This window comes from Knufia obscura, assembly GCF_036327395.1.
Source record: "Knufia obscura strain CCFEE 5817 isolate CBS 148926 chromosome Unknown scaffold_13, whole genome shotgun sequence".
Classification (NCBI taxonomy): Eukaryota; Fungi; Ascomycota; class Eurotiomycetes; order Chaetothyriales; family Trichomeriaceae; genus Knufia; species Knufia obscura.
In genome coordinates this window covers 955,808-977,268 of record NW_027042699.1, presented here as the reverse complement: position 1 = coordinate 977,268, position 21,461 = coordinate 955,808, and the positions used below count along the sequence as shown (strand labels likewise).

Here is a 21,461-nt window from a genome sequence, read left to right as displayed (position 1 = left end):
ACCCTAACCCTAACCCTAACCCTAACCCTAACCCTAACCCTAACCCTAACCCTAACCCTAACCCTAACCCTAACCCTAACCCTAACCCTAACCCTAACCCTAACCCTAACCCATCCTCGGGTCGGCCGGGTTATATTATACTTTAATTGATTCTTTGTACTACTCATATATACGGGTTATCTAAATGCTTTAATAGAGGGCGGAAATATGGCACAGAATAACCCTAGGCTGACGTAAGGTGTAACCCTAACCTCTTAACCCTAAGGCACCAGTTACTGTGTCCCTATTCTTTTTTCTATACAATACTAAGTAATAGTTAGATACTGAGACGTATACATAGCGTAATACTGGCTATAACCCTAAATTAAGCCCCTAAAAGTACCATTCAATTTGACCTGCTCAATTACAGTGTAATTTTCCCTTATTAGGCTTAGCGTAACCCTAACACTAAACCCTTTTAGGGAAAATTACAGTGTAATTGGCGGTGTCCTCTAGGTTAGGCTCTTCAAAGAGGCCGTCCGGCCACGTCGGAGGTCGCTACGACACAAAACCATGATCAAACATTGAGGCGTGGTTGGAAGAACAAACGGGGCCGGGGCTGGGAAACCTCACTTAAGCCAAGATACTGGACGACACAACTCAAGCCCAAAAATCGAGCATTCTGCCCGGCCGTTGTTGTGAAGACTCGCTATAGATTTTCAGTCCTCCGGAGTTAACCATCTTCACCCACCGTGTTCAGAAAATTCAGGCGCATGTTCCGGACAACGTTTCCGTAGCTCAAATTCACTGGCGTCTCGACACGACAAGTTGCCGTCCAGCCGTATATGCCCAACCGACCCGTCCATGCGCCAGCGACCACCAAGTTGCCTCAACTCCTGCCCAAAAATCGAGGACATGGTTCTCACCATCCTGGGGCTCGCAATCATCATTCGCGAAGTCTGTTTGCCATGTTCGTCGCTGTCAATCTGACCATCCTTCAGCTTAAGGGTCACATGTGTCCGAAGACATGTCAGGCACGTGTCTAGACTTTACGAGATACTTCTCCAAGCTATGGCCAATATCTGGGCACGTTGCAGGGTTCACGGGGGTGCCAATTGGTATGGGCGTGTCATCGATGTGCGGCGAGGGCTGCTTTTACGACAAGATGCGGCGCACACTCAGAATGAGTCGCACAACAAACTGAACCTGCCTCCGAAGATCTTTGGCCTCAGCTCTATGCCTTCGAACCGGTTTCATGGACACGCGTGTCCTGCATATTGTGGGCGCCTCATGAATGGACCACAACTAGCAGAACACTCATGTTACATGCTTATCAGACTTCGATAGGATTTCAGCTGGAGCAAGACTTCATCTCACACTTTCATCGTGATGACCCATCACAGAAGTACCCTCAACCGTCCTTGCGGCTTCTGGCGACTTCTGGCGTTGCCACAGATGGAGAAGAGAAACTGTACTTGGCCCCCTATGTACATGTCACGTGACCTCCAAGCTTGATGCCTGAGCATTTCCTGCCTGCCGCAATCTCAGCACCACCATCACTCCAACGAGACTCCGAGTCAGTTTTGGGCAGGCACCTCGAATATCGATCTTTACATGTCCAGCTCGACGTCGGCCACCGCACATCGTCGCCATCGAAACATACATAACATGAGCGGCCGAATCATCTCGCGACATGGCAGAAGTCGAGCCTCAAGCATCTACCACCAAATCCTCCGTACCCCATGACTTCAAACAACGCCAATATCACGATGTCAGCACGCATGAGATATCAGACCGCCTCATGCTCCGCCAACGCCAAACGCTACAACTTGAGGACATTAATCACTGATGATCACTATTGTTCGATCCCCCAGCTTCGCGGGCAGAATGTTGGTCACTGTCCATCTCACTAAGTCGGACTCTTTGATCGATCGACGACAAATTCGAGCTTCCGCATCACAGTCATCGCATGAATTCACGCCACTTTACAGGTCTGGTGCCCTCCCCGGACCCCGGTTAACAAAAGCGTCGCATTTCGCAGCAACATAACCCACCCCCGTTCGCCAATAACTTCAAACACACATGGCTCGCTGGCTTCCTCGGAATGTAACATACATGTCGCTCTTCGAGTCTGGTACCCTCCCCAATTGTCAAACAAGTCGCCTTTTGCGACAGCGCAACCACACTAGAAACACCACCAGCTTCAACCACACAACATTCATTACTCGCCAGCTCGCTCAAAAGGATTCACGGGTGCATTGATTTCTATTCCTACTGGTAGAGGTGGCGTATCGAAACAGCCTTTGGACATCAGACTTGATCATGTTGACATCAAGTTTGGGAGGACATTTCGACCAAATGGCCGCTTCAAGCTCTCGGTAACCGAAGATAGCAGGAAGGTCAGCACCTTGGAGAGCTTCGCCAAATATAGCGATGCGATACTGTAGAAGAAGGAGGACACAGTCGAGCAGGCTAAGCAAGAGTGCTTTAGCAGGTTTCAGAGCGTACAAGAGAAGTTGGATCTCCTGGAGGCGAGGCAGCTGGAATTGCAGACTATTGTCGAGTCAGAAGACTCAATGGCGACACCAATGAGGCGGCTTCGTATCGGTTCTGGTGGTGCTACATATGCTGGAGCATTTGCAAATACAACCCCAAGCATGGCAGCCATATTAGTCTGCCAATCAGTGTTACGTGCATTTCGAAGACCATTTCTCGATCACGAATATGTTCTGCTACAACGCCTGGCGTCCTCCCCAGCTGTCAAAAGCATCGCTTAACGTGCTATTACCAGCAGCCATTATTCAGCATTCTCGAACCTCACTTTCCACAATTCGTGGCCACTCAGTGCAACTGTGATTCTTGCCGTGTGGTCTACATCAGAATGCATAACCTGTTCGCTCAGCCACCAACATGCCATTCCCACTATCAACATTACTCGATCGCTCTCTTGCGTCGCCGTTTTCTTCAGCTCCTCGTTCAACGATCTGGTTTTGGTTGCCTAAACGCCGCTTTGTTTGACAGCTAATGGTACCGGAAACCTGCTGGCACGTCGCCATATGATCGTATCGTCGCCAACATTGACACCTAGCCTTTATGCCCTGCCAATACATGATCTAGCGTCTCACACGACCGAAATTCAGCTCCCCTATTGCTACTCACCAAGCATGCCACACTTAGGTAGTCTACGTAGAATTACTAGGCGCGAAGTATTTCTTAAAACGCCCTGCGAGACATGAGTCGATCGGACCGTCCAAGTCGAACAGATCTGCGACGCAGCTGTTCGCCCGCAATGCAGATGGCTCTGGTAGCTTCCTGAGCTTCAAGTGGCAAGATTTTCATTCAAAGCTCACCTTGAATAGCAGATCTACCCGCAATTTTCGCCACGAGCAACTAACACTCTCACCTACTCATCCACATTTCTGCGACGAATTAATCCGAACTTTCCTTTCCTTCTTTCGCAATTGTGCCTTACCCAGATCTACTACATTCTCGCGTTCCCTTTCGATCTGCTCATCTTCCACACCTTTATTATCGACCATCATTTATACTCCTACCTAATCGAGCAGCTATCATGGCAGGTCGACGTCGTCGTGAACCTGTCAAGAAGACGTCTAGAAGACAAAAAGCCAGCATCACCCGTACCATAGCACAGCGGCGATCCGAGATTGCACAATCAGCGCCTGCAGATAAGCAACTTCTAGCGCCCCCAGGCAAGAGGATGTGGAAACCTGGCAGTATGACAGCCTGTCCGTTCACAATGGCAACGACGCTGACCCTTCTAGCCAAGACTCTGCGTGAGATCAGACGACTTCAGCAGGCAACTGAGTTGCTCATCTCCAAGCGACCTTTCGAGCAGCTCGTCAAAGAGATACTCCACAAGAGAAGCAGACTAGCTCATTCAATGAACGACCTTACAATTCATGCCCTTCAAGAAGCCGCAGAAGCATTTCTTGTGGCACAGTTCGAAGGTAAGCGGACGACAACCTCGAAGACAGACCTCGACGCTAACCCGCAAACAGATGCCAAACTCTGCGCAACGCACGCCAAGAGAGTCACTATTCAGAGCAAGGACATGCAACTCGCACGAAGGTTGCGAAGAGATGAGGAGTTGGTCTAATGTCCTAACTTTCAAGGCCAGCAACGTCCAGGCAGACAGGCGATGGCATGCACGGTGGACTTGGAGTGGCGTGAAGATGTTCAGAAGCGGATAATAGTCACAAATCAGCACTTGAAGGACTGATGGCTACAAAGATAGCTACAATAATTGGCACTGTCCACAGTGGTCTAGCGTCCTAAGTCCTGCAAAACCTTGAGATGAGATCATCGTACATAGGAGGCATCTCTTTAGCGACCTCATCATCTACAATTGTCGACCACTAAAGTTTCCTTACGACCTACAGTAAATTCACCTCCTTCACCCGCGCTTCGTATTCCGCCTGTCCACTGATTATGTACTGGCGAAGCACCGTCTCCACCGTCCTCCTCGCCAACATCATCTTCGTCCTCATTCCGCATGATAGCATCTTGCAGTCTTGGCGGACTTCCACCGCCCTTCTTCAGCCCGAGTGTTGGCAATCGTGTCGAGTGTGGTCCGGAAGCTAACGGTGACATGCCCGTAGCACTGTCGGGGAGAATGATGGTGGACTTGAGCTCCTTTTCGAAGAATATAGCGTGGCAGGCGTGGAAGCCACGTGTGGAGCTCCACGCGGGGTGAATCTTCCGCTTCAAATCCTGGAGTTCGGATGCATTCTTCCTTTTACCTTTCGCGCACCCTCCTTACCGCTGAATATGCTCCCCTCTGACAAGTCAGCAAGCAAACGACGAGTTCCAGATTCACTCCGACGTCGTACGCAGGTATCATGTGATCGATGCAAAAAGCGTCGAATACGTTGTATCCGAGATGATGGCGATGATGGATCATGCAAAACCTGCTTGGACGGTGGCTTTGCCTGCCAGTCAACTGCTCCCCGCAAGAAAAGATTGTACGGTAGCGCTGAAGCACTAAGTCTGCGTTACAGAGCTCTCGATGCCCTGGTTAAGGGTTTGTTTGCTGATGAGAATGTCGATGATGTGCAGACGCTCTTCCGTCTCGCTGTCGACCGAGGAATCGATATGCCTGCTGCTGACGAGAGCACAATCAACGCAGATGCCTTCAACGATGGCATATCTGCTGTCAGCCAGTCGCCGGACTCCTTCGACATGCAGACGAAGTGGCCGTGTAATATCGATCAGACAGTACAGGGTACTGTCGTTGGCCTAGCTGAGGAGACATGCATACCAGCGCCTCATGGTGTCGCCCATTATGTTGGTCCAGCATCATCTTTCGAGTTTGCAAGCGCAATACGTCAGCTCGTTGCGAAACGCAGTAGCACACTTGATAATGAGCGCACGAGGCAGAATCGCCGCAGCAGATTGCGAGCTGAATTTGCCCAACTCAAGACGAGCATCGCCATGGAACCTAGGATTCAAGCACATCCTGCATCAACCGTGAGAGAAGAAGGCCATGAGAGAGACGTAGCAGAATCAGTGTCTGCACAAGCAACTCCCGCTCACGGGGCTGTGGATAACCAAGCTGAACCTCATGGCCGTCCTAGCAGCCCCTACCGTCGATGGGTACAAGCACTGCTACCGGTGAGGAGCGTTTGCGACAATCTTGTGCAGGCGTTCTTCGACAAAGTGCATCCAAATTACGTCTTGTTCCACAGAGGCACATTTCAGAGTCGGTACGAATCGATTTGGTATCGTACTTCCGCATATACTTACGAAGCAGAACCTGGTTGGCTTTGCTGCCTCTTCATGGTGCTGGCTTTTGGCGCACAGGCACTTGAACACCACAACTTGAATGACGCCACAACCCTTCAGCGCCGATTCTTGAAGTTCGTGCGAGAGCGCTTCCAGCATCTGGCTCTGACAGCAAGCCTGGCAAATGTTCAAGCTCTGCTTCTGCTACAACTGTACGAGCACAACGCAGGAGAGCGCAACACCTCGTGGATCCTACTTGGCCAAGCGGCACGAATGGCGGTAGCTCTGGGCATGCACCGAGAAGGAACAAGCCACAACTTCGACTCTATCGAACGCAACACTCGCCGCATGGTGTGGTTTACGTTGTATTCCTTCGAACAATATGCTGCGCTCATGCTCGGCCGGCCGTCAACGATCAAAGCCTTGGAAGTTAACGTAGGCTTACCGGAAGAAGCGATCATGGATGGCAGTGATTACCCTCCAGAGTACCTTAACCATGCGTCAATGTTGCTCGACCTGTCTTCCAAAGTGCGGCACTTTGCCACTGCCGCCTCGCCAAATTGTTTCAATCCGCCAGTCCTGGGCTCTCTACTTGACAGCGTCACAACCTTGATCAAAGAGCTCCAGACCTGGAGAGAACAGCTGCCACAACATCTCCGTCCAGACTCATACTTCATCAGCAATCGCCACCGTCGAGCGGTGCTCTTGTTGCACACTAACTACCACTATCTAGCATCAGTGCTGACTAGACCCTACCTCTTGTGTAGGGTAGACTGCGAGATACGGTCATATTCAAGTCTGGATCGGATCACGGCACAGACTTCTAACCCAGCTATCGATGCCATGGCTCAAGAATCGGTTCAGTCTTCGTCAGCGTTGGGCGCAATAATACAGCAGCTGTCTGACTGTTCCATGCTCGAAGGTATCGTTTGGGTAGACTTCTTCTACCTCTACCATGCGCTACTCGTGCTCTGCCTCGACTGTTTGGTTGCGACAACCAACCGCAGTTCTGGGCTTATTAGACAAACCAAAGAGCAAGTGGCATCAATGGTGAGCATGTGTCAAACGAATCGACTAAGCCCGACCTACCACATACTATCTCAGGTCTCAATACAGTTTGCGCATATTGTTGGTCTTGTAGGTGATGATGCACCCTCGAGGGATGAGCTGGATCAGCCGATGAATGCAACGTCACAACAACCTCTACCCACCACAGATTTACACTCAGCACCCATGATCAGCCAGTATGATATGTTCGTGCCGTTCGCTGAGCCTATATCGGACGTGCAAAACTTCCACAACCATGACGCATTCTGGGACTTCTTCAATGTGGGAGGTTACGATGGCTCGGGTGCACCTCAAGATGCCACAATGGCTTATCTTCCGACGCCCTTCTCACATCTCTCAAACGTCGATGGCGGATCAATTCCGGGTCACGCCGAGCATTGGAACGCGTGATGGGTGTGCGAGTATAATATTCTACCAGTATTCGAACATTGCGATCAAGTCTGAGGCTTTGCTCCTACATGCTACATTGAGCCTCAGTAAGCATAGAACACCTTGTTAGCTCCATCCGCCTTCTGAATCTTCGAATTCGTCCTCATCAACCACAATCGCAGAATCCAAGCACACACAATGGTAACGAAGGAGAACGCTGTGTTCGCAGACATAGCGATCAGATATCGTGGTCCATCTGACTTCGGGTAGAGGTACTGAAAATATGTCAGCAAATCTTTTTAGGAGAACATCACAACGCCCACTTACCGGAGTGTAGATGAAGGATGCATTGCCAAACATGTTGATGATACCCAAAGCGGCGGCTTTCTTCTCGCTGGTCTGCCCCAGCGTCGCTGTGACCCATCCAAGGATTACAGCATTGACAGCATAGCAGCCAGATGCGAAAAGAAAACAAGCCAAATATCGAGCAACGACATTCAATGTGCAGCTTGCCATGATGAAACCTGCCATTGCAACTAGCATCCCGCCTGTGATGTGCCAGGTTCGTTCGTTGAACCTGCCTGAACTCAGACCTGTCACGACACACGCTGCAGCCGAGACGAGATATGGTGGACATGTCAACACCAGAGTGATGTTCCGAGAGAAGCCAAGCGTCTTGACCACTGTTGGGAAGAAGGAGTTGAAGCCTGTCGCCGAGAGATGGCAATTCTGCGTGAAGGTGAGAAGCCACAAACGTGGGTCCCGAGCAGCTTGCATGAAACCGGCTCGAGCTCCCTTGCTTGACTCCAACCCTACCGTGTCCTTTGCAATTCGTGCGTGGGCGAGCTCACGTTCTTCCGGAGTAAGCCATCGAGTCGTCAAAGGATGATCCGGCAACAAGAACATGCTGATGATAGCTACCCCGAATGTGACAGCGCCCTCAATGATGAAAAGCCATCTCCAGCCAGCAAGACCATGTGCACCATCCAGGGTAGTAAAAGTGGCAGCGGCGACTAGACCGGAGAACGACGTTGCGATGATGTTCGCCGAGTATAGGATTGAAAGTCTTGTGGCGATCTCCTTTCGAGTGTAAAATAGCGAAAGCAGAAACATGGCCCCGGGGCTGAGGTAGACGTCAGTAAGGTCAAATGCTAGCAGGCAGGGCAAACTCACTAATACGGTGCTTCAGTGACACCCAAGAAGAACCTGACCGACAGCAAGCCGCCGTAACTCTGGACAGCTCCGGTACAAGCGCTGACTATGGCCCAGACCATCATGCAAATCGCCATGTAACGACTGGGCTTGAAGTGTGCCTTTGACATGATCATGTTCGACGGAATCTGCATCAAGAGGTATCCGACGAAGAGAATCGAAACCGCAACATTGAATTGGTTCCCAACCAGACCGAGGTCGTCTTCGAGGTTGTTAAGCCTAGCTTGGGCAATGGCATTCCTGTCAAGGTAGTTGCTGCATGATGCATTAGTAACGACTACTTCAGCACAAATGTTCAACACTCACAGGAAGTACATTGCCCATAAGGTAGGTAATATGCGCCTGTCAAGCTTCTTCACGAGCGCGATCTCAACCTTGTCCGTCTTCGCGACTGCACCTGAATAGTCGCCCTTCGTCTCAGCTGTTTGACTGTCATAGCCTGAAGCCACCTCAATCTCCATAGGCCCAGGTTTCCCAAGGTCTGTTGAAGCCATGCTTGTCGAGTCGTATGTACCGATTGTGTAGGGAAGATCTTCAGCTCTGACAAGATGGAGCCAGCTAGTCATATACGTAGGAAGATGATTGTACTCACAGGTTGGCCTGGTGTTCGAATTGTGCCGTGCTCGGGTCGCGCTGTCGCTACTTATAGCTATGGTGCATCTTCTCCAGGTTTTGGAACCCCATGGAGTCGGCGCACTAGTGGCTTGAATATATGCATGATATTGCCGACTGGGCTCGAAGAATGAGCTGTGGTCGACTCGAATGAGTGCGCATTCCGAACAAAGTCCTGGAGCTTAACCGCATCGACACACACCTTCCAGACGGATACTTGCAGCCGCAACATTAATCTTGGCACATACGGAAGCAGTCACCCGAGATGCAGGAAACCTGGCGTACACGTGATCATCAATGATCTGGAGCACGGATACTTGCTTCCTTCGGGAGTATGGGGACCCCAGACCATACCCCATCAACAGCGAATGCAAGCTTCCGTCAAGGATACTACTCCGCTCCTTGACAATCACAATACCGCGATATTGGTCCGAGATGTTTCGTACAACGGTCTCTCGGAAGGTAACTTGTCCTCGGTATCTCTATGCGTCGCCACAGCCATGAATATATATACATACCACTTCCGACCACGATCGGTTCCCAGCAACACAAAGCACAATCACAACTTCCAAACAATCCCAAGACTTCTCATCGCTCAATCACAACCACGAATACCCTCATCATTCCAACCTCATCACAATCATGCTCGATCTCAGAGGCTTAACCCCAGCCCCAGTCACCCCATTCCTCCCCAACGGCGAAGTCGACTACGCGGCCATCCAGCGTCTTGGCTCTTGGCTCGGGTCAGTTGAGGGTGTGAAAGGTCTTGTCGTCCTCGGTCACGCCGGTGAAGGCACCTTCCTCACACAACAAGAACAATGCGATGTCATCAAGGCTTTCGTCAAGTCAGTCGACAACAAGATCCCGATCATCGCCGGCATCACAGGTGAAGGCACAGAAGTTGCCGCTCTCGAAGCTAAGCGCGCAGTGGAAGCAGGAGCCCAAGCGGGTCTCCTCTACCCATCTCACGGCTGGCTCCGCTTCGGCTACCAACCAGGCGCTCCACAAGATCGCTACCGACGTGTCTATGAGGTCAGCAAGCTGCCATTGATTCTCTTCCAATACCCAGACAACACGAAAGCCACATACAACTTGCAGACCATGTTGGACATCGCAGCTCTGCCAGGCGTCTTCGCCATGAAGAACGGTGTGCGCAACATGAGGAGATGGGACACTGAGATCCCAGTTATCCGAGAACAACGTCCAGAGCTGCAGATCCTGACATGCCACGATGAGTACCTCTTGCACACGTCATTCGACATCGACGGGTTCCTGGTCGGCTACGGCAATATCGCACCAGAGCTGCTGGTCGAGCTGATCAACGCCGGCAAGGCAAAAGACTATGCCAAGGCTCGAGCTGTCCACGATAGACTGCTGCCCGTCACCAAGGCAGTGTACCACAGAGGCTCGCACATGGAGGGTACTGTTGCGCTGAAGCATGCACTTGTTGCGAGAGGCATCCTGAACGATGCTACCGTCCGATCGCCACTTCTGCCGTTGCCGGAGGGCGCCGAGGAGGAGATTCACGCTGCTGTCAGTGCAGCTGCACTCAGCAAGGTAGGACAGGCTGGTCCGACTGCGAAGAAGGAAGGTGCACCGTTGCCCACCGCGATGGTGGCCCAGCAGAATGGGAATGGTGTGAATGGTCTGTCGAATGGGCATACCAATGGTGTTGCTGTGAGTGCATAATTGTCTGGCTTTGGCAAATGACTTTTTGGCTGCTCTTGGGCGTTTAGGTAGCTTGACGATAGCATTATATGGCAATCTGCATGTGCTTGTATTTGTGTCTGTCTGTGTTATGGTGCTTCAAGCCTCCTCAGCAGTGCCTGGACAATTTGACCTACCTCGACTGTGCCTAGCTGCTGCAGAACCGAGCATATTTCCAGTGAAAGCACCGAACATGCTCACGTAAACATCCAACTCCTCCTCACCGGACTCTTACTGGCGCTCTTCCTTCGTACGATGTACATCTCATCCGACGACTTGTCCTTGAAGACATTCCCTGGCTTCAGCGTGGTCACAGTATCCTTCGTATAACCATCTGTGATCAGCAATTTCTCCCGCCGGATCCTGAGTTTCCTCGTATGCTCGAACAACTCTTGCTGGAGTTCATGAGAGATGTACTCCTTGATCAGGAGATATCGCCCATCTGTACGATCAAACTCCCATGGCAAGCCATATTCATCCAACGTTTCCGGCAAGAGGTGCTCCTCCTTGACCCTGATGTATGTTGGCCGAGACATGTCAATGGCAAGTTGTCGCTCACTCGTTCGTGTTGAGTGTTTCCGCGTGACCAAGGCTGACTTTCTGCTCTTCTCGTCGAGAATGTCTTCGATGTAGTCCGGCGAGTAGCCTGGTCAAGTCAGCATTATCCATCGCAATACCACACATACTCACCAGCTTTCATGAATCTCTCCTTGACCTTCTGCTGAAACTCCTCCTCTTCCTTCTTTTTCTTTGCCTTCTCCTTTGCAATCTTCTCTTCCTCTTCTGCCAAAATCTGCTTCCTCAACTGCTCATGCTTCTCTTTCTCCTTCTTCTTCCGCTCCTCTTCTTCCAGCAAAATGCGTTTCCTCCCCTGTCTTTCGTTTTCCTCCTCCTGCTTCTGCCTCGCTCGCTCCTCATCCCAGATCCTCTGACGCTCGGCCTTGTCTTTTGCAGCTTTCTCTTTTGCTTCCAGCAGCAGCCTCTCTCTTTCAGCTTTGGCCTCTGCTTCCTTCTTCAGTCGCTTGGCCTCCGCCTTCGCTATAGCCGCCCTCTCAGCTTCCTCTTCCTGCCGACGGTCTTCTTGAAGCTGCAGCAACAATGCATCGTCTCTTTGCTTGTCCTTCCTCTTCCTCTCTTCCATCCGAGCGATCATTGCAGCCTCCTCTTCATCCCTAGCCCTCTTCTCCTCGAGTGCTTTGAGACGTGCCAGCTTCTCGGTCACGGCAGGGTCATACGACTTTCTCTTCTCTTGCTCTTCCAGCAACTTCAGTCGAGCAAGTCTCTCAGCTATGGCAGGATCGAGATTGTTCTGCTTCTGTTGCTCCTCAAGCAGATCCAGCTTTGCCAACTTCCGTGCGATCTCCGGGTCGAGATCCCCAGACCTTCGCTTACTACGATTTCTTCGCCGCGCTGGTCTGTAGCTTTCATCACTGCTGGAATCGTAGTGCTCATGTCTGTGGAAATGCTTGACTCGTTCTCGGCTTGGTTCTCGTGATGCGGGCTGGACGAAGATGGGAAGTACGTTAGCCTGTGGTGCTGCGCCTGTGCTGGAAGCTCGTGCACGAAACTGTGGGACATTCAAATGGTTCTCGATTACGATGTTGTCGGGATCTGCTGCTGCGCCTCGATATGAATGATGATGTCGAACCTTCTCTCGTCGCGCTGGAGAGGTAGCACGCTCTTCGACGATCTTCACACCCAACCTGCTCCTCTCCCTTCGCCGTGGCGCTGCATAGCCAAGTTCTTCGTAGATACTGCTATCATCGTTGTCCGACAAGATTTCTATGTCTGGCTGTCGACCTCGACGATGGGCCATAACCGCAGATCGTAATGCGTTGCAGCCTGGTGGGCACTGTCTAGCGGGCTCGACGGTTGGCAAGCACGAACCTTCCTTGTCTTCAACACTGTTAGCAACCAAGGCAACGAATGGTACGAGAAGACGTTGCAGCAGAGGTTGCGCCCTGCTTATGAGAGAACAGACTTGTCGACGACAGTGGCTGCCTTGCAAGCACAAGACTCATAGGTGGGCATGACCGCAATATGTGATTTGGGCAGTTACTCAAGCGGATCGTATGCCTGCAGCTCTAGGCTCGCTTCGCTGATTTGGACGTTTCTACTCCTGGACAAGCTGCAATTTTTAGACGACGCTTCGCCCTCATAAGGCCATGTTTATGCATGATGACCCGCAAATCTGTAACATATGCAGCCGACAGAGCACGAGAAGGATACCGATCGATACCGACAAGTGAACCACCTGCAGGTTGTGGGAAATGAGTTGGGGCCAGAATGGCAAGCCACAATATGGTGGTAGCGGACACCTGATCAACGTCACGCACCACGACCACCCAGGACATAAGCTGAAATGACATTCGCGAAAGTGTCTCAGCGTGCAAGCAGCGATACAGTACATGCGCTTGAGCAGAATGGTCAATGCTGCTTCAGCTCGTGCAAAGATTGTGAGCGCTTGACCCTGACGTTTGAGTATGGTTTCAAGCATGCGCTGGCCTGTTGCCGACCCTGCCAAAGCGTAAAGTCCGTTCTGCGAGACGCATAGTCTATGTAGGTCCATCTTCGCTTCTGGATCGACTGCCAGATCTCTTAGACTTTGATGGGTCTGCGAAAATCGCTTGCCATTCTGCTCGAGCTGGACCTTTTTCCTGCTTCTTGTGCAATAATGCTTGATTGTTCGTGCAGTAGTGTCTGACGCTCATTGGTTCGTGACATGCGGGAGCTCGCTTGCCTCCCAACCGGTGGCACTTCACGTTCCGCCATGGTCTGCCCCTCCATCAAGATTCTGGTCCCAAATCAGCAAGCAGAGCCTCAAACATGGTCGGCCTAATCTCTTGCATGCGCCACTTGTGCTTCGTAGCCATCTTGCAACAGTCAGCCTGCACAGGAGCATGCAGATGTGTTGTGTCAGATAGTATGGCCTGTGGATGAGTTTTCGCAAGGTGTCGTTTCAGAAGTGTGTATCCCAATTCATCGGCATATCATCGTCAGTCTTGCTACTTCATCTCGAGCCACTCTGCAAGATCTTCTCAATGTGCTGCCGGCTGTTCTTGAATGTGGTCTCCTGATAATGCAGTCTCTTCTCAAGCTCTGTGATATCTTTCTTCAGCGTAGCAGATTCGGTATTGAGTCGTTTGTTGAGAGTATCGATTGGCACGGCCACGAACATCTTGCCGACTCCTTCATAGACTGGATTGTCCTTGGGCAGGGTATCGAGCTCGCTGGAGGTCAATTGATTGAGTCTGGCTTCTCTCTTCTTTCCGCCGATCTCAGCTTGAGTTTGCGCGATCTTCTGCTGTGACTGAATGGCTTGGACTTCGACTTCTTGTAGCAGCTACCAACAATTAGTGATTGTCTTGGGTGTCGCACGTTGGAGAACCTACCTTCTGCAAAGCTGCATTCGGAATTGACATGGCGCCTGTCTGGATACTGCACACGAATCAGCAATGTCGACGTCCTTCGAGCAAGAATCGCTGAGTATCCTGAATTGTGTAAACAGATTTGCACGTGTCGAATCCAAGCGCGCCTAAGCCGCGGCCGCAGGTGCACCCACGTCATTTCTCCGATTGCTTGTCGCTGACCAAGAGACAACAAGCTCAGGAATTTCTGACACCACCATGATCCACCACTACCCGAATACAACGGTAACTCTCCCAAGCTGATATTTGTCGCCTGCTCGCACAACATGACCACATCTCACAACAACCGGTAGCCTCTCTTCGTACCCCAGCAACCATGAAATCATGGCTACCCTCAATCCCATACCCACCTCCAGACCAGTATGGCTTCTGGGAACCAGTCACTTCCACCCTACAGTGGTGTGAAGAGGTGAGCAGAGTCCTACCCTTCCCAACCTCTCACTAACTGTGTCAGGACTACTACGCCACCTACTACTCCGCCGAAATCATGAACACCCTCACAAACCTCATGTTCTGGTACTGTGCCTGGGAAGGAATCAAGAGCTGCCGCAAACACAATCACGACAAGGTCTTCGAAGTCGCCTACTACGGTTATTTGCTCGTTGGATTCGGCAGCTTCATGTTTCACACCACACTCAAATACCCATGGCAATTGGTCGACGAGCTTAACATGATCTACACCACTTGTCTGATGTGCTATGCATCACTCTCATATTCGAGGCCGACAGAGTTCAGAATCTGGTTGGCTATTCTATGCGTTTTGTTTTGCGCTTTCATCACGGCGTATTATCACTACTTGCAGGATCCGGCGTTCCATCAGAACGTGTATGCGGCTATGACTGTTTGGCTTGTTTTCAGGAGTGCATGGCAGATGGAGAACACTTTACGGCCGAGCTGGAGAAAGACTACAGAAGCGGATAGGCTCGCAAAGGAGAAGAAGGGTGTTGCTGTACCGACAAGGGAAGAGCAGGAACGTCTGAACAAGCGGGATCTGGACATTTTGCACAATATGTGGCTGTTGGTTGGATGGGGAGTGGGCGTGTTCTTGACAGGCTTTGCGATCTGGGGCATTGACAACAAGTATTGCTCCACGTTGAGATCTTGGAGGAGAGACATTGGGCTACCATGGGGCATCGTACTGGAAGGCCACGCATGGTGGCATATTTTCACCGGTTATGGTGCATACTGCTACATCGTCTGGGGCATCCATCTTCGGCACGTGCTGAATGGCAAGCAGGATGAGTACAAACTTGTCTGGCCGAGGTGTTGGAATCTGCCAGAGATCGTGCGTACATCGGGCAAGACGAAGCATGCCAATGGCAAAGTGCCGAACGGTGGTCTCAAGCAGGGTTGAGCATGGCGTGGACTTCAAGTGCATAGAACACCGTCGTCTTCCAATGCTATGCTTCTTGCAGTGTGCTCAAGAGCAGCCCATTCTTGATGCTCTGCGAGGTTTCTGATCTCCGTGGCTTCGGATGGTTTGCTGCCTATCTGCTGACACTCGATAGTCCCCTATACCAGTTGAACACAATCAACGTCGATGGACATCTCTGAGTCTGTTCAAGGATGGCTACTCAGCTCACCTCGGACTCTCTCATCTGCTCCCGTGTACCATCGTCCCACGGAGTTCTCATCAGCACCGTCTCATGATGCGTGAGTCCGCAGCGTGTTGACACTGAAGTCAGTGTTTCGAACCCAAGAGCGACACAAGGTCGCTCCTCACCATGCCTACCGACAGTCGGTGTGTGCTGATTGGTGCAGTCACGGAGAGATAAACATACCGCGTCTGAGCCGCGTGATCCGTGTAATCACTTGCTGAAACCTCGAGAGAGGTACCGATGGCGACGTTGCACATTCTGTTCATGGCGGCAAGCACGCAAACGTTGTGGAAAGTGAAGCGGGTGGCAAGGGAAGTGGGCCCCATGCAAGGAGAGCCATTGCCATGAATTTTCTCCTTCAGCGCTGGAATATGTTCAGTCGCACCATGTCAACGACTCCATACTACCCCGAGAACGTTCTGGATCACGTTTCAATTTTCGCACCACTTCCTCTCATCCGCTCATCAAGACACCAAGCACCTCACTGACCCTCTTACCAGGAACCTCAGTTCTCTGCCTGACTTCTTGCCTTTCCACGTCAACAAACAAATGCACAGGCTTCTGACTCCAGTCAATCCTCCTGTCCATCTTCCTCAAACCACCACTAACATCCTCAAACGCAATCCCAAACATCACGCAAACATTCACGTTCCGACTCCTCTTCGGAAGTACTAAACTCTGATGCACAGATTTCACATGATCATAATCCCACCAGTCCCGCCTTCTGATGTACCACGTTCTCATCCCACCCAACAGCTCGGGCAGGTGGAAAATCGAACCAGGTGATATCACCGAGAACTGACTTCGCTGAACCACCGCCACCCCATCTAACAGGATCTGGTGGCGCGGTCGGTCGCCACGGAACTCCTTCCGAGTTGGCATGAATGTTGAAGGTAAGCCACGAAGATAAATAGGCAGTGGAGGACCAGAATCAGGGAGGAAGGCGGTCGTGATGTAAAGATCCTGCAGAGATGTGAGGAGGTGCTGACACTTCCAGAAAGCACTCAGAAGGACGCTGTCAATGATGACAGTGCGAATGTTGGACCATACCTTGGGAAAGCAGTTGAGGCCCTGATTGCGCAGGTGGTTACTTTTACATGTCAGGACCGCCTTTGACCAGAATATCTCCGAGACTTCTTCGTTGGTCGTCCGTGAGGTTAGCAGGAGCGAGAGGTACGTCGATTTGTCATCCCATCGGATAGCGTTTTGCCAGCCTTCACGATACGATGAACCCCTTCGCTCCTCGTTGGGTAGGTGAACTGGATACATCGTGAGCCAAGGCTGTGACAGTGTGAGCGCATAGATCATTCGTCTGATCTCGTACGGCAATGCAAGGACGCCTCCAGGTTCGTCTGATCTGTCGGCGGCCGGGGTGGCAGTTGGTTGTTGTGGCTTCCGGGGTCGTGTTGATAGACGCTCGGCGACGCTGTCCTCAAGAGGCGCGCAAAAGTGGGACAGAGGGTCATCCATCGAGTCGTTGGCTATTGGCTCGAAGACCTGAGGTGACCACATAGAGTGCTTGGCCTTGGTCCATGGTGTGAATGGCCATGCTCTCTGTGTTGGCTCGGATGGTGCAGGACGTGTTATGCAGTACTCACCTGGTCGGTAGCAGCGGGAATATCGTACTTGAACAGTGGGATCCATTTGAGCTAAGCTCTCTGTTAGCGCTGTGACTGATTGCGAAACAGTCATCGACCAATAGCACAAGAAGCACTCTTGTAAACAACGACTTTGACGTCAAAGACTTGCGAGCGATATGCATGGTATATATATGGTTGATGAGTCAGGTCAGGCAGAAGAGCTCGGAGACTAGCTCAACCACGAAACTGCCGACCAATAGCAATGCTTGTTCATCTTCTCATTGCCTGTGTTCAAGATACTGTATAGTGAGAGGAGAAAATGACCACCAAGTCTCGCGCCCTGTTGTGCTGTGTCCGATCACCACGCTCTGCGGAATCTGCTGTTGCTGCTCCAGGCATAGATGGAACCACAAACCCACCAGCGTACAGCTGAGCTGAGTGTATCGCTATACTCTCCTCCTGGATACCATCATATCGGTGCTCACCTTGGAAACTTGTATGCAAACTTTGGCACAAGACCTGACCATATTTGTGGAGGCTCCGAAAGGCTCGTGATAAGCAAGATCGACTCCTGCGTCCATGTCAACATGTTGCTTCGCATGAAGTTTCAAAGGATTCATGGCTTACTTCGTCAAAAGTAGTGCATCGTATGTATAGCTTGAGCGGCTGTTTGCGTGCTGCGACTGCTTCAACGGAGAAGAGTCGTTGTATGATATGGCATGTAGAAGCTGGTAGGCGGCCGCGGAGTCTTATGTTGTCCTTCTTCCAGTCATCGCTGATGACGTCGATTGCCCACAGGGAGATGAACCTATTCGCCGTGATGGACGGTCCATCCATGAATAGAATTTCCATGGATGGCAGGCCAGGTATACAGTCGTAAAAGTCCCAGGCTGGAAGCTTGTCAGTAGAGACTTTCATTTATACATGGCCCATTGACTGACATATCGCACAGGCTACTGCAACGTGTCTGATATGCTTTGCAATGAGTGGCAGACTGAGAGACTCATGAGGCACAACAGCACCCCAAATGTCTAACACGCATATATCAAACATTGCCTCGTGAGCTTCGGCAGATACTTGCCTGCTTACAAGCAGCAGCTGAGTGCACGAAGTATTGTACCACTCCAAAGTTGGCTTCTTGTAAGTACTGTGCCTCCGATAATTATCGTGGTCATCACGAAGTGATCGTGTGTAAACGATGACGCTGTCAAAGCAGTGGTGCCATATGGTTCGACGAAGCTCGGGAGGAAGGCTGAGCAGAGGAGTCTGCATGCTCGATGGGGCCGTCCTAGTCTCTGGTAGCATACTTCCGACGGTATTCGCTATGGGACTGCTGGACATCACAACGAGGTTGGCTCAAACAGCGTCAATAGATACAGATGTCTGTGACGAGATACTGTGCTTCACTGCAGCCTATCGTGTCAGCAATAACATAGTATGTGACACTTTCAGATCTGATGATGTTGATGGATTGTGCCATTTCAATCAATTCATGGCATGGGAGGAAGGCACAGGTGAGGTGTCTGCCCGCCAGGTGTGCCCGCAGACCCGTCGTGCTTGTGACGATAAGTCGTAGCAGGCGTTACCCAGGGCAGGGCAATTCGTAACACCCGTCTTTGAACATGTTCTCGCAAGCGAACATGCGCTGCGCAACTGTGTGTTTGTGCGAACGAGCATGCTGTTAGATTTAATCGGGTTTGAAGCACACTGCAAGTACAGAGAAGGATATCAGGTGGCTCGGCCCTTCTTGCTGCACATGTGAAGCCTAATCTTTCTCCCGGATTAGTCAACCACTTCTAGATCTTATCGGTACTCTACCACCGCTCTTCGATACAGCCAGCAACCTCCAACGCTGCGCTGCGCACTGGGTTCCGTTCCTTTGTGATCACAGCGTGTCTGTAAACGGGCACGGGTCTTCAACATGAGAACCTTCGAGACATGATTTCCTCTTGCCCTTCCAAACATGTAACATCACACCTCAGATCCTCACTCCGTCTCGTACGCTCTTACTCGGCCCGAACCCGTGGACATTTGACTTCGGAAGGACGAACAACAGAACCAAAGGACTCTCCTCTCTCCGAACTTCCTCGCAGATCTCCTTGGTACCTCGAGACCGGCTACTCCATCTTCGCGAAACGACCGACACGAGCATTCCCTCCTCCTTTCGTCTCCTACCCTTCCGGATCCTTCTCTGATCCTCTAACCACTCACAATCGCCCGAAGTATCGACATCCAAAGGTCGGAGAAGAACTGCTCAGAGGAATCACGAACGGTGACGATGCAATTATCATAGACGGACAGAACTTCCTTGCCGTGAACGATGGAGTGGGCGCATGGGCACAGAAAGAGCGAGGACACGCTGCGCTATGGAGTCGGCTGATAGCACACTACTGGGCTGCAGAGGCTCAGAGAGCTTACTCGGATATCAAGCCAGAAGAGGGTTCGAAGTACCTGGAGCTGAACAAGATCGACCCTGTCGCCTACCTTGACGTCGCATTCAACAACACGAAAGAAGCCACCAACGCAGGTCAGGAGAATCAGATCATGGGCACCACGACTGCGAGCTCCGCATTACTGCATCACAGAACTTTGGATGAACCTGTGGTGCTGGCTACCAGTCTGGGCGACTGCGCTGTCATGATCGTCCGGCCGAAAGAGCAGAATATGGTCTACAGAAGCAAGGAAGATTGGCATTGGTTTGATTGTCCGAGACAACTTGGTACAAATAGTCCTGATACACCGAAGGAACATTCTTTCATGGACAGCATTGACGTTAACGAGGGAGATGTTGTGCTATGCCTGTCTGATGGTGTGACGGACAATCTTTGGGAAGAAGAGCTCACGGAATACACCATCGAAGCAATGAAGAAATGGGACGACAAGGTACACGAAGCTGAAGCGGGAATCGTTTACGTGGCCAGGAGTCTGATGCATGCCGCGAAAGAAATCGCGCTTGATCCATATGCTGGGAGTCCATACATGTCGCGTGCTGTTGATGAAGGTCTGGCTGCAGAAGGTGGGAAGCTGGATGATATCAGTGTTTTGATTGGTGTTGTCAGGCGGCACAAAGAGTGAGGAGGCACAGTGTACACGATCAGGGTTGAGGCAGCGTATGTGCACAACGCTGGCATGTGAAATGATCTGGTCACCAACATGAAAATCTGGGTTCGCAACTCAGCGGCAGTACCGACTGGGTCTGATCATTTTGTGCTCCGCTCACAGTATTCTCATTCCTTTCCTGGTCTGGGTGGAAGTTTACGGAAGAACGCCCGGGCCGCGTCCCGATTCCAGGTGTGACCTAGGAATACGCACTGCTCGGCCGCATCAGCTCAGCAACCGACCACGCCTGCAGCTCACCACCACATCTCGCCACCCGACTTTTCATGAAACGAAGGACTTTACGGTCAGCGGTCCAGATATCTTTGCCCCCATGTCCCGACGCTGCAGACCTAGTTTGCCAGCCCCGTCACTCAGCATCAGACCACTTTGAGCTGGTTTGAAGGATTCGGTGATCTAGGCGCGTGGCCCGACTCGAGGAGCAATGAACATACCTTCATAAGCTAAATGACATAAATACGAGCGTCAACATTCAATGTTCGAATGGGGGAACGCTCGGTGCTGGACGAACGCCGTTGTCAACAGGCGTTCAGGCCTAGTCTCAATGTACCATCAGGTATTAGCTAAGCACACGTCTACAGCCAGCACAACATCTACTACGATCATGACAGGACTCAGAGCGATGGCGCACGGAAAAGTTGATTATCGTTATTGTAACAGCATAGCTACAGGCGGATTTCTACTGAAGCTCGAGTGGCGCAATACTATCATTCTCCAAAGCAGTACGTCCAGGTCGCTCAGTCTCAGCTTCTCATATCTATTCCTTGCTTCCCATGTTCATTTATTCCTGTCGTCGTTGTGAGTTCTTGGCGAGCAGCAAGGCGCCGTTACTGACTGGCGTGCTCGGCCATACAGAAGTGTCCGGTCAATATCAGTCAAAGTTTCATCGGAGAGTGAAAGTGACATGTCTGCGATTGCGTATTAACGTATCACCACAGGCACGCAATCTTCCAGAACATATCTAACCACATGCATCCACCCAATATGATCACCACACTTCCTCGATAAGTTGTGCATCAACTCAGCCGATCAGATTCGACACTGATTAT

General features: G+C 51.3%; 9 protein-coding genes across 9 annotated transcripts; 5 read left to right on the top strand and 4 right to left on the bottom strand.

Moving 5' to 3' along the window:
- Positions 1-3,550: 3,550 nt before the first annotated feature.
- Positions 3,551-4,096, top strand: HHT3 (histone H3 h3.3; the record flags this gene model as incomplete). Its single annotated transcript, XM_064877925.1, has 2 exons — positions 3,551-3,713; positions 3,762-4,096. 2 exons carry the CDS (start codon positions 3,551-3,553, stop codon positions 4,094-4,096), a joined length of 498 nt encoding a protein of 165 aa, XP_064726650.1.
- Positions 4,097-4,767: 671 nt separating this feature from the next.
- Positions 4,768-7,179, top strand: PMZ80_009531 (uncharacterized protein; the record flags this gene model as incomplete). The annotated part of the gene is made up of 1 exon (XM_064877924.1): positions 4,768-7,179. The coding sequence occupies one exon, from the start codon at positions 4,768-4,770 to the stop codon at positions 7,177-7,179; it is 2,412 nt and encodes an 803-aa protein (XP_064726649.1).
- Positions 7,180-7,262: 83 nt separating this feature from the next.
- Positions 7,263-8,864, bottom strand: PMZ80_009530 (uncharacterized protein; the record flags this gene model as incomplete). The annotated part of the gene is made up of 4 exons (XM_064877923.1): positions 7,263-7,433; positions 7,486-8,281; positions 8,332-8,625; positions 8,677-8,864. The coding sequence occupies 4 exons, from the start codon at positions 8,862-8,864 to the stop codon at positions 7,263-7,265; spliced, it is 1,449 nt and encodes a 482-aa protein (XP_064726648.1).
- A 760-nt stretch (positions 8,865-9,624) lies between these two features.
- PMZ80_009529 (uncharacterized protein) lies at positions 9,625-10,671 on the top strand (the record flags this gene model as incomplete). The annotated part of the gene is made up of 1 exon (XM_064877922.1): positions 9,625-10,671. The coding sequence occupies one exon, from the start codon at positions 9,625-9,627 to the stop codon at positions 10,669-10,671; it is 1,047 nt and encodes a 348-aa protein (XP_064726647.1).
- Positions 10,672-10,886: 215 nt separating this feature from the next.
- On the bottom strand, positions 10,887-12,505 carry PMZ80_009528 (uncharacterized protein; the record flags this gene model as incomplete). Its single annotated transcript, XM_064877921.1, has 2 exons — positions 10,887-11,335; positions 11,380-12,505. The coding sequence occupies 2 exons, from the start codon at positions 12,503-12,505 to the stop codon at positions 10,887-10,889; spliced, it is 1,575 nt and encodes a 524-aa protein (XP_064726646.1).
- Positions 12,506-13,699: 1,194 nt separating this feature from the next.
- PMZ80_009527 (uncharacterized protein) lies at positions 13,700-14,111 on the bottom strand (the record flags this gene model as incomplete). Its single annotated transcript, XM_064877920.1, has 2 exons — positions 13,700-14,032; positions 14,082-14,111. The coding sequence occupies 2 exons, from the start codon at positions 14,109-14,111 to the stop codon at positions 13,700-13,702; spliced, it is 363 nt and encodes a 120-aa protein (XP_064726645.1).
- Positions 14,112-14,433: 322 nt separating this feature from the next.
- Positions 14,434-15,471, top strand: YDC1 (alkaline ceramidase ydc1; the record flags this gene model as incomplete). The annotated part of the gene is made up of 2 exons (XM_064877919.1): positions 14,434-14,526; positions 14,572-15,471. The coding sequence occupies 2 exons, from the start codon at positions 14,434-14,436 to the stop codon at positions 15,469-15,471; spliced, it is 993 nt and encodes a 330-aa protein (XP_064726644.1).
- Positions 15,472-16,168: 697 nt separating this feature from the next.
- Positions 16,169-18,132, bottom strand: PMZ80_009525 (uncharacterized protein; the record flags this gene model as incomplete). Its single annotated transcript, XM_064877918.1, has 3 exons — positions 16,169-17,269; positions 17,314-17,364; positions 17,923-18,132. The coding sequence occupies 3 exons, from the start codon at positions 18,130-18,132 to the stop codon at positions 16,169-16,171; spliced, it is 1,362 nt and encodes a 453-aa protein (XP_064726643.1).
- Positions 18,133-19,233: 1,101 nt separating this feature from the next.
- PMZ80_009524 (uncharacterized protein) lies at positions 19,234-20,370 on the top strand (the record flags this gene model as incomplete). The annotated part of the gene is made up of 1 exon (XM_064877917.1): positions 19,234-20,370. One exon carries the CDS (start codon positions 19,234-19,236, stop codon positions 20,368-20,370), a length of 1,137 nt encoding a protein of 378 aa, XP_064726642.1.
- Between the last annotated feature and the right edge of the window lie 1,091 nt (positions 20,371-21,461).